The following is a 15,304-nucleotide window of genomic DNA, read 5'->3' on the forward strand; positions in this document are numbered from 1 at the left end:
TACTTGTTTCAAATAGAAAATCTAAGCACCCCCTCGTGGCATGTTGGTGGCCTGGGCAGCAACACACCCTGGAAGTTAAGCGGTCGGTCGGATGCTTGACGGTTCCCATGCCCTCAGGGTTCAGGCTGGGGAGGAGACGGGCAGGGGTGCCGGGGGAGCATCAGGGGGGCCGGACAGTCTGCGCGGGTGGGGCTTTGTTTGGGGAGATGACCTCTGTGCTGTGGGTTCACACATCCACACCTGAGCCTGAGCCCTCCCGAGTGTGTGGGGTGTGGTAGGTGTCCTAGGAATAGGGACGTCCAGCAGGAAGTGCCCATCCTCTTCCCACCTGCCTGCCCACCTGGCACCTGCCTTAGGACGATTCACCTGACAGCTGAACTTGGTGCCGGGTGGGTAGAGGTGGATTACGGTGGTGCCAAAAACGTTTATGCTTCAGGGGCCCTTCCAAGTTAGGGCCAGGAGGGGGATGGAATGCGCGCACAGGTCATGCATTTTTGTCAAGTTAGCAAAATAACTTCTTACATAGCTGTTCTTCAAGAGGGCCCCCGTTTTATGTTTCAGGCCCCAACAAACCTTGATTCCTCCCTGCGAGCAGCCTCCATTTTAACCCACAGGACCCATCTGAATCCTTTCCTTTTTCCCTCCAAGAAGCAGAAGAATGTTCCTAAAGAATGGGGCCCCCTCGGCCCACGTTGGGGGACCGGGCGGGAGTCCCGGAGAAGGTGGTGAACATTTTAAGCTGCTCACTCACTCATCCAGAGCACGTGTACCCAGCACCCGTTTCGTGCCAAGCGCAGCTCTGGAGGGGAAGGGGTCAGGTCTTTAAAGATGGGCAGCAGGTGGACCTCTGGGAAGCTCTCGGGGTTGGGGGGGACTTGCACCCCAGGGCAGGGCCCCGCACTCACACAGGCACTCTTGGGCTCTCTTAGGGCAGGCCCTTGGGAGACCAGGAGGAGCATGGACCAGCCCTGCTTTTGGGAGCCCAGTGGGGGGCTGAGGGGTGAGGTTGAGAGGGTGGGCACACTGGATCATGTCGGGGCATCACTGAGCAGGGGAGTCAACCTGTGTTTGGAGTTTCAGAAGATGGTGAAATCACCCTGCTGTGGACAGAATTGTGTCTCCCACCAAATTCATACGTTGACGCCCGTACCCCCAGCGTGACTGTATTTGGAGATGGACCTTTAAGGAGATGGCTAAGGTTACATGAGGTCATAAGGGTGGGGCCCTGATCCTATAGGTCTGGTGCCGTATGAGACGAGTAAGAGACACCAGTGCTGCGGTCTCTGTCCATCTCCCAGGCCCACCAGGCGAGCACACACCAGGAGGCAGCGTCTGCAGGCCAGTCAGCGTCTTGACCCTGGGCGTCCAGTCTCCAGAACGTGAAAAACCAAACGTCTGGATGTGTTGACTGGTACACCCCCGAGGGGCCATCGGACTTGCGGACCTCCGTCTGCTCTCCGCGCGTGATCCAGCGGTTTTCTTAGATTGACAGATTGAGTCAAGTTCCGCAGAGCCAGCCCGCCTTGTTCAGTTCCCGGATCTGCAGTTTACAAGGGGTGACTAGGGGTGCTGCTCCCACCCGGACCTCAGTTTCCCCATTTGTACAGCAGGGTGGCAGCAGGGCTGGCCTGACAGAGACCCCCGCCACCCCCCCGTAGGATGACGGGGGTGTGGGGTCTGGCGTCACGGAGGACTGCCTTAGCAGGGGGTGAGGGGCGCGATCTCTGGTGCCCCGCCCCTTGGTCACTCCTGTCGCACGGGACCTGGGACTTTCAGCCGGAGAGGAGCCGGGAGCGCGAACGGGCAGCCGTGGGTGGGTGGGTGGGGCGCCGGGGCTGAGGACCCAAGCGGGGGCTGGGAGCCGGGGAGGGGCAGGGCCGGGAGTGGAGTGTCTGCGCGGGGATGGGCTGTGGGCCGGGGGCCGGGCCCGGGGGCGAGCCGGAGGCGGGGCGAGGTCGGGGTGGGCGGGGTCCGGTCGGGCCGGGCTGTGGGCGGAGTCGGGGCCGGGGTCGGGGCAGGGGGCGTGGTGACGGCGGGCCGGCCTCTCCCGCGCGGGGCTCGGCGCACACTGGGCTTTCCGCGCCGGGGCGGGTGTCTGGCGGGGCTCACCCAGGCGCGCAGCACCCTGAGCTGCCCTCGAGCGCGGGCAGGAAGCTGGACCCTCGCCACCTGAGGCGACCTCACGCTCGGCGGGACCCGGCGCGGCACCTGTGGCTGCGCCCCGTGCGCCCCCCGGGCCATGGCGCACGTGGAGACGGCGGCTCCGAGCGCCCGCCTGGGCCGCCTGTGAGCCGGCGACCGGAGGAGGGACCGGCGCGGCGCGGCGGGCACGATGCCTTTCCTTCCGGAGGCGGGGGCGGCGGGGCGCGCGGTGGCCCTGGCCCTGGTGCTGCTGCTTCTCCCCGTCGTGCCAGCGGGCGCCGGCGCCCTGTTCCGCCTGCAGCCCGGCATGTGAGGAGCGGGAGCGGGAGCGGGAGGGCTGGCGGGACGTCCGGAGCCCCGGAGCCCTGAGAACACGGGGCTCTTTGCCTTAACTGGGGAGGGGGAGGTTAAAAGACAAGGGTCAGGGGTTGGGTCTGGGGGCGCTTCCGTGGCAGGACCACCCGGCCTCTCGCCTTCCCCTTCCTCCTCTGTCTTAACTCTGCATCGTGGGTTTGCAGGCTGGGTGGGACCTGCATCCCGCCGAGGTGAGGGAATCTGGGCAGGGTCTGGCCAGGGAGCTTGGAGAAGGCGGAGAGGAAGCAGCCTGTGCCCACTTCCTTCCAAAGCCTGTCTCCTGGGGCCTGGGGACTGTGCCCGACAGGGGGCTGCTTGGGCTTGGTTTATGTGTGAAACACGTGGGCTTTGGGCATGGGAGACAGGAGAAGGCATTCAGTACCAGAACGGGCAGGAAGAGAGGGTCAGGGAGCCAGCCAAGATGAATTTAATTTTGAAAGATGATTCCCCAGTGGGCTGTTTAGCGGTCTCTTTTAAACAGCAAATCGATCCTTGTGTTGGCCTCAAAGGAAAACTGGTGCGAAGTGAGCCGGTCTGGAGGAGGAGGGGTGGGGGAGAGCCTGCTGGCAGCCCCCATCCCCGCGCTCCCGCAGGGTGCTGGGCCTGGGGCCCGCAGAGCTTGGAAAGAGCAGCAGAGCTGCTGAGGGGCTGCAGAGGGGCAGCGAGGGGCCCAGGCCGGGGCTGGGGCTTCCTGTGCAGGGCTCGCCCCAAGGGCCCCGTGCACCTGGCCATACAGGAGGAAAGGACAGACTTCCAGGCAGAGCTGCAGAAGGGACAAGTCCACGCCCCCTGGGCCCTGGGTCTTGCTTTACTCCAAGAAGAAAGAGCTCCTCCTGGCCTTTTCAGAGGAACGTGGTCTGGGGCCCCGAGGCCCGCCTCTCCGTGTGACTTCTGCCCAACATCGCTCCTTGCTGTGATCCCAGTGAGTTTAGTTTGTCCAAGGGAAGCTGTGGCCTCAGGAGGGATTCTCACAGGGCATTTAGCCGCTCAGGCTGCCTGCTCCTCACACGGTTGGCTGGGGATGTCCAGAGGCCCAGGCTCCCGGGAATCCCAGGGTGCTGGTCCGGGTGGACAGCTGCTCAGCCAGTGAGGACATTGGGGATGGAGGGCTCTGCCCCTAAGAGGGGCTTCTGCCCCAGTGCGCTTGTGGGGACCACAGATCGCCCTTCCTGGCCCCTGGGAGTGAGCCTGTCCCCTGAGGTCTGCCCGCTCACCCAGGGCTCTGGGAGGCCACTAGCCAGGCTGGGGAGGGCTTTCCACCAGCCGCTGGAGGATCGCAGGAGAGGTCAGCCTTCCTGCTGCTTGCTTTCTCCAAAGCCTCCTCCCCCCCGCTTTTCAGATCCTTCAAGGCTCCTGCTCCTCCTCCTGGGGTGCCTCCCACCTGCCCTCTGGGGGCCTGTGGCCCTATTTCTCGTCCTGGGGTGTCGTCCCTCCACTTTCTGATGCCCTCCTCGTGTTGAGTTCCGTGCCGCCTGTGAGCACACCTTCCCATTCCTGTCTGTAAGCACCTGCCACCCGCCTGGACCTGTGGTGGGGCCGCAGTGGGCACTGCTGGCTGGCTGAACAAGTGGGGGGCTGCTAGCTCTAGCTGCTAGACCCCCGAAAAACCTTGTGAACGGGCCCATTCCGCAGCTTGTTCTGTGCAGAAAGGAGACGGGAGCCGGCGGACTCCTGGAGGTGCCAGAGTTGCCTCTTTGCTTCCCGCACCCCAGAGGGACAGGGGAGGGGGCCCGGAGAGCAGTGAGGGTCCCAGGAAGTCCTTTTCCTCGAAGGTCCCGTCCCCTGTGCCGCCCTTCCCTTCACGGGCAGCCCCACCCTCTCTGGCCGGCTTAAAACCTCCGTGGTGGGCCTGTGGGGAGGCAAAGGGGGAGGGTGCTTTACGGGGGCTCCCGCTGCCTGGCAGCCCCAGGGGCTCTGGGGTCCCGGCAGCTGGGACGCGGGAGTGATGTGGCTGGTCCTTTGGCTCCTGCTGGCCCACGTGTCCAGATTCCAAACCAGCCAACGCTTACTTATTTATTTATTTACCTACATCTCTGAAATGAGTCTCTGCTGCCGTGGAAGGGTGCTGGCCTTTCTCCCTGGGGCCTGGACTGACTGCTGACTGTGTGTGGGGCTGGTCAACGCAGGGCTGTGGGAGCAGCGTGTGGGCACAGGGAGCTCTGACCAACCTGAGTCTGAGGCTGCAGAGCTCGGAGGAGACATCTGCTCACAGCACGGCTTCCCCCTGGGCCGGAGTCCTCCGGGCAGCTGTGCTAGGACAATGGCCAGTGCTTTGCAATCAGTTCATTACAGTGGCCCCTCCCATCCAGAGAGGTACAGGCCCTCCAAGCTCAAGTCCCTGCTTGCAAGTAACCCTTGGACCCACTGGCCGTGAGAGTTGGAATGGCCCCCATTTGCTGAGGCTGAGGCTGAGGTTTCCTCTGGCCATTCAAAGGCCCCTGCTCACCGGTCAGGGAGTTTGAAAGCTGAACTGTACTTTCAGTGGACTGTGGGCAACTCCCAGTATCTGGGTCCTGCTTCCCCGTCTCTCCTGGGGCTGAGGCTGTGATGGATGGAGGGAAAGGGCAGGGAAGGAACACACCTACGGCCAGCTGCCTCATGCCAGGCCCTGCGTTTGCTGCTGGGCACGTGCTTGACACTGTGATCAATTGTCCATTTGTCTGGTGGGGAGACCCGGGTGTCCAAGAGTGATCTGCCTGGGTCACGGCATCCCTGGGACCCCGGGGCTGGACCTGGGCTCACCCAACCCCAGAGCCCGGAGCTTCTCCACATGCTCCCTGCACCCAGACCAGGGAAACGTGTGTTCGGAGGCCATCTGTGGGGGTAAAAACGGAGCCTGTAAAAACAGACGTGACGGAGACGCTGCTCAGCAACGCAGCCCCTTCCTGGACCAGACGGTGCGTGCAGCCAGGAGTCCCCAGCCGCGCACGGCCAGCTGCCCCGCTTCCCTGCCCTGGTGTTCCCCATCCTCACCCTGATGCCTTGTGGGCCCAGGAACCGCCCACCCTGGAGGGACGCATCTCATGCCCACCCTCACCTCCAGCTCCAGGCGAAGGCCGCCAGCCTCCAGGAGCCCCGCTCTGCCCCGGGGAGTGGGTGGCCCGACAGCTGGGATGAGTACCCCCTCCGCCCAAGCCGTGTTCACTTTGTAGCTGGGGAATTGCCTTCCCTCCCCGCAGATGGGCAGCGGGATCCAACCTCAGGAACAGAGGGGCCCGAGCAGTGACTCCTGCTGCACGTCAGGGGTCTTTTCTGTGCCCTCGTCCGACTGGCCTCTTTGTTTCCGCCTCGCCTCTCCCTCCCCCATCCCACTTCCTCCCTCCTTCCAAATGGAAAAGCCAGCTACGCCTGTGCTTCTGAGGTGCCACTGAGGTGCCGGAAACTTCCCAGAGGAGAAAATCATTCCAGCGCTTGCCCCTCCTCCCTTTAACCGTTTTCAGGGATGTGGAGAGCCAGGTGCAACCAGAGGGAAAACCTGCCATCCTGGGAGCCAGGCAGCCCTGCAGGCCTGGGGGACCAGCGTCACGCAGGTGCCCTGGGGGGGCGGGGACAGGGAGGGCAGCGGACCGGAGAGTGACCAGAGCACACGGACCGGGAAGGCTGCTGCGTGGCCTCGCCGTGGTCGTCTCGCTGGTTAGCGGAGGCCCACGTGGCTGAGGTCTGAGGGGTCCGGGAAGGAGGGGCCCTCAGAGGAGAGCACTCGCCCCCGCTCTGGGGTTTTCTGCCAGGCGCCAACTTCCCAAGCTCCGTGCGGGGCGGTTCTCCTCCTGCTGACCCAGTGGCCAGACCGGCGCCTCCCGCAGCCCCCCTGAGATGAGGGGCCCCTGTGAGCCATGGCATCCCCTCCCCAAGGCCCTGACAAGGCGTCCTGCGTGCTGAGCTGGGTCGGCATATGTACGCGAATGGTGGTGACGTCCCAGGGGATGTGGGGCCTTGTGACCCAGAGACACAGGGACTTTCTCTGAGCCAGGGATGTGCCAGATTCCAGACACGCGTGCTCTTGTGTCAGGAGCCCTTGAGGCACCTGCTGCCCCCTTTATAGATGCTGAGGCCGAGGTGCAGGGAGGGTCAGTAACCTTCCTCAGGCTGCGTAGGGGCCCCAGGCCTGAGCTGTCGGCTCCAGAGCCTGTGTTTGTAACTGTCCTCGGAATGTGTCGCCTCCATCCTCACAGGCCACCCACGGCTCGGGGGGCTATTTCAGGTTGCAGGCCAGGCCCTGCAGCCGGGAGGCTCAGAGGCCATCGGGCCTAAGCCCTCCCCTCCCTTCATCCTCTCCTCCCTGCCCCCGCGGGAAGAGAGCGGAGACTGATGTCTGCGCGCTGGGCAGAGGGGTGGGTGAGAGTTTGGAGCAGACATGATGCTTCACCTGCAGCAGTTCACCGGGGCCTGACCTCGGTTTGCAAATGGCAGTTCCTCCTGGGCCTGCCTCTCCCGGAGGCACCTACGAGGTCACCTGCCCTGGCCGGCAGGGGCCTTTTCCGTGCCGGCTCTGAACCCTCGCGACCACCCGCGAGGGCAGTGCCGTGAGTCCACACCTTCCGGGGGGCACCCGAGGCGCAGGGAGGTCCCCTGGCTTGTGTGTCTCATGCTTGTGCCCCAGCTTGGGGCGTCTCGGAAGCAGGGAGAGTCGGGGCTAGAGAACGCCAGGGTCGGAGTCAGACGGACTCAGGGTCAAGTGGTCCCTGTTCCCAGGACCTCCACTTCCCCTATTTGCGGGGCAGTGGCCTCTACGCTTTGGGGTCTTGGGAGGGTTGGAGGGATTCTCTGGGCGGCGTGGCCCATGTGAGGGGGAGGGTCAGACGTGGCCCTGTGAGCCCTTCCTTTTTCCCCGAGCATCCGCGCCCTCGAGGCCAGGCCAGTGCAGGCCTGGGGCGGGCACCAGGCTGGGTGCCCTGCCACGGGGCCTGGCCTCGGGTCTGGACGGCTGGGTACCCGAGGGTGAGCACGCAGGGGGGTTGGTGTTGGTGACAAGGGTGCTGACCGTCTTATTTGTGTCCCAGGCCCAACGTGTGTGCGGAGCGGGAGCTGACCCTGGTGGGCCGTCGCCAGCCCTGCGTGCAGGCCTTCAGCCGAACGGTGCCCGTGTGGAGGCCGGGCTGCGGGCGGCAGGCCTGGTGTGTCGGCCACAAACGCAGGTGCGTGCAGGGGTCCCCGGGTCCCACGGGGGGTGGCGGCTCACACGCAGAGCAGCGTGGGCCACTCGGGCAAAGGGGTGGCCGGGCCGTCCGGTCTCGGGGCACAGGCACCGCCCCGCCCCGCCCCGCCACGGAAGCCCCGCATCTGAGGTCAAGGCCTCTGGCACCGCCCCCGGGGTGTGGCCGCCTGGGAGGCTATTCCCAGACCATACGTCCCTGCTCAGCGGCCGCCTGGGGCCCTTGCGGGTGGGGTAGGACCCCGTGGGGAGGGGGCCTCTGAAGGGAGGGGGAGACTCTATGGGAGAGGAGGGGACCCTGCAGGGAGAGGTACTGACCACGCAAGAGGGTGAAAAGCGGGGCGCCCAGCCTGCCGAGGTCCTGGCTGGAGGCTTCTGCTGCTATCTGACCCCAAGCCTGTGTGAAACCTTTACTGCTCAAGATTTTATTTCACAGTCAAACGGGGGAGTGCCTTTGCCTACCTCTCTTCTTTTTATAGACTCGGGTTCTGGCATCTGCCTGGTGGCAAAGCTGGGTGTGTGGGGGCGTGATTAGGGGCTTCCGTCGTTGGGGAGGAGGGCCGAGGCCCCCGATGGGAGTGTGCCGTCCAGCCTCTCGGCCAGGGCTTCGGGACGTGAACCTGCTGGGCCTGCCCCGGGGAGCGGGGGTGGGCGGCGGCCTTGGTTTTAAACGTTTGCGGTACGATTCGTACACGTGCAGAACGGAGAGAGACGGGGCAGTTACGTCTCAGCGTGCTTCTCAGCTGGTGGCGGTCCGTCTCCCTGCTGGCGACCTTGGCGCTGTCTGGAGAGTTTGGGGGGTTGTGAGAGGTGGGCTGGAAGGATGGGGCAGGTGGAGGCAAGGATGGCCCTTCCACCATGAAGGTCCCGCCCCAGGGTCAGGAGGGCCGAGGCTGGGCCACGCCCGACAAGAAGGAGAAATCAACCACCATCGTTTCCCCAGAGACGTGCATCTTGCAGTCTGTCCTTCCCAGCTTCCACACTCGCGTGGATGTAGGTGGATTTGCTAAATGGGAATCAGGTCACATCAGCTGCCACCCCCCTCCCGCACCCCTCCCCCCAACTTGTGGTGAAAGGGCGCTCTTTTGGAAGCAACCAGAAGCCCTGTGGTCCCTGGGCTGGAGAGTGGGCTGGGTGGCGGTGCTGCGGAGGCCCCTGTGACTGGCTGTCAGACCGTTTCTCCAGGCCGGCCTGGGCAGGGCGGGGGGACAGCGTTTCCAAGGTGGCTGGCACCTCAGCTTCCTGGTGGGGAGTCTGGGCGCTGGGGAGGCCGTGTGCAGCCTGGGGCGGGGGTGTGTGTTCTGGGCAGTTTCCTGGGAAGGCTCGGGAGGGCCTCTGGGGTCCTGTCCTTGCACTGCCCAGTTCGGGCGTCAGGGACCCTCCCTCCTGAAACCCAGCAGGGCCGCCGCAGTTCCGCGGGAGCAGTGCGGGCCCCTGGCTCCGTGGCGGCCACCATCCCGTCCGTCTGGCTCTGGGCTGGAGCCGGGCTCCGCCTTCCTCTGCTGGGCTGTCCTCGCTCCAGGTGAGCGAGGTTGCCTCCCCGCCTCGGTGCTCACGGCCGTCAGCGTCCTGCAGCGTTTCCTGGGGTCAGTGCCAAGTGCTTGCGGGGGTACCGGCCTCATTCCCCTTCCAGAGGGCCCCCGGCCTCGTTAGCGTGTTGTGTGCCCCCCACGACGCCTGTGGCCGAGCCCACCGTTCCAGCTGTGCAAGGTTTCCCAAATGCCTCGTCCAGCTGGCCCTCCAGTGGCCGTCGAGGCTGTGGGCTCCGTCGCCGGCCCGCTCCTCTCCGTCCTTCAGTAACCCACAGAGGCTCCGGCTTCCCCGTGAAGCCCGCCCTGAGCCCCAGCCCTCCCTCCTCCTCGGCCAGACCAGCGTCCAGCCCTCCTTGGTCCGTGTCACTTCTCCTCGCCTATCAGCAGCGTGTCCGCAGAGGCCCCAGCATCCCACGTGCTCTGGGAAACACAGGGCACGCTGGTGCCTGCTGAGCCACCCTCCTGCTTCTGCCGGCACCTCCCCTCGGCCCACGCCCGCAGCCGGGGTGGGGGGGGGCGTGGATGGGGGAGGGGCCAGGCTGCATCTCAGCCGCGAGGGCGGGAGGCCGGCCCCTCCGCTCGCCCACACCCACCGGTGTCGGTGCAACAGCTGAGGGCCCTGCGGTCTGAGGAGCTGCATTTAGAGGCAGCACACTCTGTACCCCACGATTTGACCGCACCCCAACTTGCACCAGCTCAGGGTCGCCCTCCCTCCCCTGGACAGACAGGAGGCCCCTCCTCTCTGGAGCTCCCAGGGGGGGCCAGCAAGCGAGGGCTCACGGTGGACCAAACCTCGCTCTGGGGTCAGACCCTGTCTGAGCCTCTGTCCCCCGACTGCAGAGCGGGGGCACCAGGCCTGGATTGCAGCTGGGGGAGGTTTATGTAACCAGCCACGGGCCAGGCCACACACGTGGCTGCTCCGTGGCAGCCGCCGTTTCTCCTGCAGCCACGGTGACTCCCATTTCTGATTTCTGGGCTGGCGGGCCTGCTGCGTGGCCCTGGCAGGGCCACGTGGGGTGACACGGGGCTCTCTCCTGGCCCAGAGCAGGCGAGGTGATATCTGACAGACTGGACGAGGACGTCAGGCGGCTTGCTGCCCCTCTCCCCACAGCGGGCGTCTCCCCAACAAACCCGCCAGTACAGGCTGCCCCAGGGTGGGGGAGCTTGGGCCACGTGCCCCCTGGGGGGCAGGAAGGAAGGGGGGGAGGGAGAGGGTGGTCGGAGCACGGCTCCCACCAGGCCCCTCCCCCCGATCCCGCTGCGCCGGGGCCTGGGCTTTGCGGAGGCTGCATAAGGCGGAGGGATAGACACCAGCCTGGAGGCCACGTCCCCCTGTCCACCTGGCCCTGCAGGAAGCAGCTCCTGGCCGTGGCCGGAGCCCCTGTAGCTCTCCCATGTGAGGTGTCCCATGTGAGCTGCAGGGGGCAAGGGCTGGCTCTCAGGCCCAGTGGGGGCTGCAGGCCGACCCGCTGTCTCCAAGGGTCACTAACTTCAGGGGATGCTGGAGAGGGCGGCAGATGGGCCCAGTTGGCCTGTCTTCCCGGTGGCGGGGAGGAGCAGCACGTAGCCCGGGGAAAGGGTAAATATTTACGACGGAAGGGCCCAGACACCCTCTGCTCTGCCAGATATTGTCCACCACTGTGGTCGGTCTCTCTCCAGGCAACTGGTTTCATGTCCTGCCAGAGTGGCGTTGTGCAGAGTCCCCCGAGCTGCCTGTACGCAGTGACGTGCGCGCGGTCACGCTTCCGGGAAGCGCCTTGGTTGGTTGGTGGGGTCCAGGTCCCCCGGCGGCCACGGGCTTCATGCCACTCCCGAGGGCCGGGAAGAGCAAGCTGGGGGCAGGGGTGTCCATGTCTCCAGGTGTCCATGACCTGGAGACAGCAGCCCAGCCCCTCCCGCTGCTCCGGGGGCCTCCAGGGCCCTCGACCCAACTGCTGTTGGCCAGGCCCCAGGTCGCCAGTCCTACAGATGGCAGTGGGCGCGGGGGTGCTGTGCCTGGAGGGTGGGCCCCAGGTTGTCCCCTCCCCTCCTCCCGTTCCTCCACTCTCTGTCCCTCCCCCTCCCTCCTGCCCCCAACATCCCCTTGACCAGGCTTGTCACTGTAAACACAGGGACCTCACAGCCGTGGACCCCAGGGCCTGTGTATGAGTTTCCTGTTGCTGCTGTAACAAATTATGACAAACTGGGGGCTTAAAACAACAGGGATTTACGCTCTCACAGTCTGGAGGTTAGAAGTCTGAGGTCAAGGTGTGGGCAAGGGTGGTCCCTTCTGGAGGCTCGGTGGGAGGGTCTGCTCCAGGCCTGTCCGTGCTCCTGTGATGACCGGCCATCCTTGGCGCTTCTGGGCTGGTGGCGGCATCACCCCAGTCTCTGCCTCTGTGGTCGCCTGGCCTTCTCCCTCTGTCTGTGTCCACAGTTCCCTCTTCTTATGAGGACACCGGTCATTGGACTAGGGCCCACCCTAAGCCAGTTCGCTGGCCTCGTCTTAACTTGAGGACATCTGTCAAGACCCTATTTCCAAATAAGGCCACCCTCACAGGTTCCGGGTGGGCGTGGATCTGGGGGACACTGCTTGGTGTCGGGGCAAGCGGGGCAGTTAGCCGTCCGTCTTCCTGACCATCACCAGGTGGGGGTGGAGGTTGTCTGGGCGGGGGGGGTGTAAGGAGGGGGAGCCAGGGTGGCTTCCCCGGGAGGTTGGCAGGGGTGTCGGGCAGATCCTTGCGTTGTTTAACCCACTCTCTGAAGAAGCAGAAGCAGAGGTTTCCAGGAGGGACCCAGGAGCCCTGGCGTTGGGGTGCAGCTGGAGGGAGGTGGGTGGGGGGCAGGGGGTCAGTTTGATGGGGCTGAGTAGGAGCAGGGCACCCTCTACCCCCTACCCTGGCTTCTGCTCCAGGTTCATGGTTGCAGGCGAGTCCGGGGCTGGGGGAGGCAGCCCCTCGCCGACTGCTGCACCAAGACTGCCTGCCATGGGGGCTGGCGATGCCAGGAGAAGCAGGGCGGAGGCCGGGGCTGGACTGGCAGAGGTGGCCCTGAATGGCTGGGCTTACAGGGGCCTCGAGGTGCAGGTGGCCAAGGGCAATCTGTGGATTTGGGGAGGGGATAGACAGGAGGCCCTTACCCCTCTGGGTGGTGAGGCCGGTCTGTCTCTGGTACATGGGCACCACCTTCCTGCGGCCACTCCCCATGCCAGGCCCCAGGCTGTCTTGATCGGCTGCCTACTTCCAGCTCCTGGGTGGGGCTCTGCCTCCCTCTGCTCAACCTTTGTGAGGCCGTACCTCTCCCATCAGAGCAGGAACCAGCCTTGGACCCGGGCCACCCTCCTCCAGGAAGCCCTCCTGCCTGCTCCCTTCTGACCTCAGGGCCGTGTGCTCACACACTCGGGTCTTCCTGCTGCTGCCCACCGTTGCTTCACCCCCATCAGCCTGTCTCCCTGGGGCAGCCCTTGGTGGGGGAAGGGATCCCTCCTCGGGGACGCCCCAGGACAGGCCCGCCGCCTGCCTCCTTGGTGCACGGGTGGGCCAAGAGCCTGGGGCACGGTCCGCCCAGCACTGGGCACCTCGGCCCACTGGGCTCATTCCAGGAGCCACTCTTGCTCCCAGGCTGGACACTCTGAGTCTGACCCCCAGACCCTCTGTCCGTGTCCAAGCAGACTGGCTTGGCGATGAGAGCCACGTGTGCGCCACGATGCCTGTCCTGAGGCCGGCTCAGAGCCGGGACCACCCCGGGGGCAGAGAGGGAAGGGGCGGCGTGTCGCCCTGTTGCTGGTTCCAGGGTGGCTGTCCACCCCCCCCACCCCCCCGCTGCCCCCAGTGGCCCCTCGTTCACCTGGTGCAGCCTTGGGATGCAGACCTTCCGCCCACCTCTGTGCCTTGACCTGCTCGGCTATGAAATGGGGACAGTGGGAGAATCGGTCTGGGGGACTGGGTGCGGTGAGAGCCGAACGCATCGGGCAGAAGTGCCTCGAGCCCGGTCCCTCGACGGTAACGCCCCCCTTCTCCCTTCTCTCCTAGAACCGTCTATTACACGGGCTACAGGCAGGTGTACGCCATGGAGGCCCAGACCGTGTTGCGGTGCTGCCCGGGGTGGAACCAGCAGCCCGGAGACCAGGGCTGCCTCTCCCGTGAGTGCCCGCCGGCCCCGCCCAGCCCCCCTCCTGCCACAGATGCCGCAGCCTCCCGTCCAGTCTAACGGGAGTGGGCGGCGTGGGAGACCTCAGGGCTGCTCTCTCGGCCACTCTGCTCGCCAGAGGCTGCTTGCATGACATAACGAAGGAGAAGGCCCAGTGAGTCCTCCAGCCCCGACGCCGGCCGGAGCCGCGGAAGGAGAGGCTGGCGGGGGTGCCGAGCTGGAGGGTGGGGGGCCGTCTGCTGGTGCCCAAGTGCCTGGCACCGGGGAGGGGTCCGAGGGCAGACCCGGGGCCGTGGGTTGGCGCCAGTGGCCTCAGACGCCCCTGAGCTTGGTGTGGCGTCGGTGTTATGGAGCCCCTGGCCCGCCTGCCCCGCCTGCCCCGCCTGCCCCGCCTGCCCCGCCTGCCCACGCCCCGCGCTGCGGGTCCGTCCTTCCCCCTCGCCGGTGTCCTGGGCCTCAGCCTCCTCGTCTGCTGCCTCCTTCAAAGAGGGAGGTCCTGACAGATGCGCGGGGCGGTGCGGGGGCAGCCCCTGAGCACCTGCATGTGACCGCGGGCAGCCTCTGCTGCAGACACGGGGACCCGGGACCGAGAGGGGCCGGAATCGGGTTCTGATCTTAGCGGCTGCCTGTGAAGCCTCTGCTTCGTAAAAGGAACGGGCATGGCTTGGAGTCCAGCTGTAGGGTGCTGGGAAGGGCTCCCGGCCTGTGGGTGTGGGCACAGGTGGGCCAGCAGGGGGGGCTGACTGGGTGCGAGGAGGCAGTGTCCCCCCCTGGAGAGGTCGGCCCACCCAGGGGTCAGGCCTCCCCTGAGACGGCGCCGTGGCATCTGGACAGGGTGAGGCCGGGCTGCATCGTGAGGGGTGGCGGGTCGCGGTTCCCCCCGGAGCGGGTTAACCACGGGTGGGCCGTTCTGTGCCTGGGGCGGGAACTGGACTTCAGGGGTCATGTCCCCGCCTGTTCTGCGGCCCCCGGGGGCCCATAGACGGGGGCCACAGACGCCCTTTGTGAACTCCGGCGGGAAAGGGGGGAAAGTAAAGGGTGTGGTGATGTTTGTCCAGGAGAGGAAATGAGTAATTCTCCCCAGGAAGGGAGGCGGGGGAGAGGACCAGGACGCGCCACAGGAGGGACGGCGGGGGACCGGGTGGACGCCGGCCAGCGGCCCCTGGGTGGGAGCGTCCAGCTCTGACGGCGGCCTTTCTCTCTGTGGCTCTCATGTCTACAGCGATGACCTGTGGAGGAGAGGAGGTGGGGTCTAGGCCTGCGTCCCCCCGGGTTTGTGAGGGAGAGTGTGGCCTCTCGCGCCCAGGGAGGGACGTGGGTGCACCTGCGCGTGGCTGGCCTGGGGTGGGGACCCTCTGGGCTTGGCTTCCTGGGCAGGGGGAGGGGCAGGTGCAGGTCCAGGTTCGCCTGGCAGTTTTCCCACAATTATCGTCTGCTGTGCACCCCTGAACTGGGGTTTGGTGACCCTTGGGGTCACCTGTGTCTTGGAGTGACCATCCCAGGGTTGGGTGAGGGGAGCGGGAGGGCCAAGGGCCGTCCAGACCCCAGGAGGCCCACTGCGGAGACGGTCCAAGTGCTGGCTTTTCAGGAACGGAGGCAAGCATGGGGTCAGGTCCGTAGTGCCAGGGGTCACGACAGTCTCACCCGTAGCCTGGCGGGCCTGTCCTCTGGTTCCGCCTGTGCCCCTGGCCAGAATGGTCGAGCTGGCTCTGCCCTGGCCTGGCTGGCCGGCAGGACGGGGGATGCGGCCACACCGCTTGGCGGGTGGGTCCTGAACCAGCCCAGGACTGGCCTTTGGGGTTTCTCAGGCTTGGGGAGGGGTCTCGGCCGGGACCCTCTCAGGGCAGCCTGGGCCTTGCGGCTGGCTGGGGGCAGGGCTGGGGTGGTGGGGAAATGGGGGGATCTCGGCTGCTGGGTCAGGCCCTGGTGGTCCAGCTTGTCACATCAGCCAGGAGACACAGGACAGGGTCCCCACGTGTATTCTGAACTTGAGGCT

General features: G+C 65.8%; 1 protein-coding gene across 4 annotated transcripts in view; it reads left to right on the forward strand.

The window, feature by feature from the left end:
* The first annotated feature begins 2,215 nt into the window (after nt 1-2,215).
* The window catches only part of MEGF6 (multiple EGF like domains 6), a 99,248-nt gene continuing 86,159 nt past the window's right edge, over nt 2,216-15,304 (forward strand). For 3 of the 4 annotated variants that reach the window (XM_082434376.1, XM_082434375.1, XM_082434373.1), the window contains exons 1-3: nt 2,318-2,451; nt 7,497-7,631; nt 13,191-13,300. In XM_082434376.1, coding sequence (XP_082290502.1) covers nt 2,333-2,451; nt 7,497-7,631; nt 13,191-13,300 — 364 coding nt within the window. In that variant the 5' untranslated portion in view covers nt 2,318-2,332. Of the gene's footprint in view, nt 2,452-7,496; nt 7,632-13,190; nt 13,301-15,304 lie in introns of all 4 variants that reach the window. The other variant, XM_082434374.1, reaches the window with a different exon arrangement.

The sequence above is a fragment of the Balaenoptera physalus genome (assembly GCF_965194825.1).
Source record: "Balaenoptera physalus genome assembly, chromosome: 1".
Classification (NCBI taxonomy): Eukaryota; Metazoa; Chordata; class Mammalia; order Artiodactyla; family Balaenopteridae; genus Balaenoptera; species Balaenoptera physalus.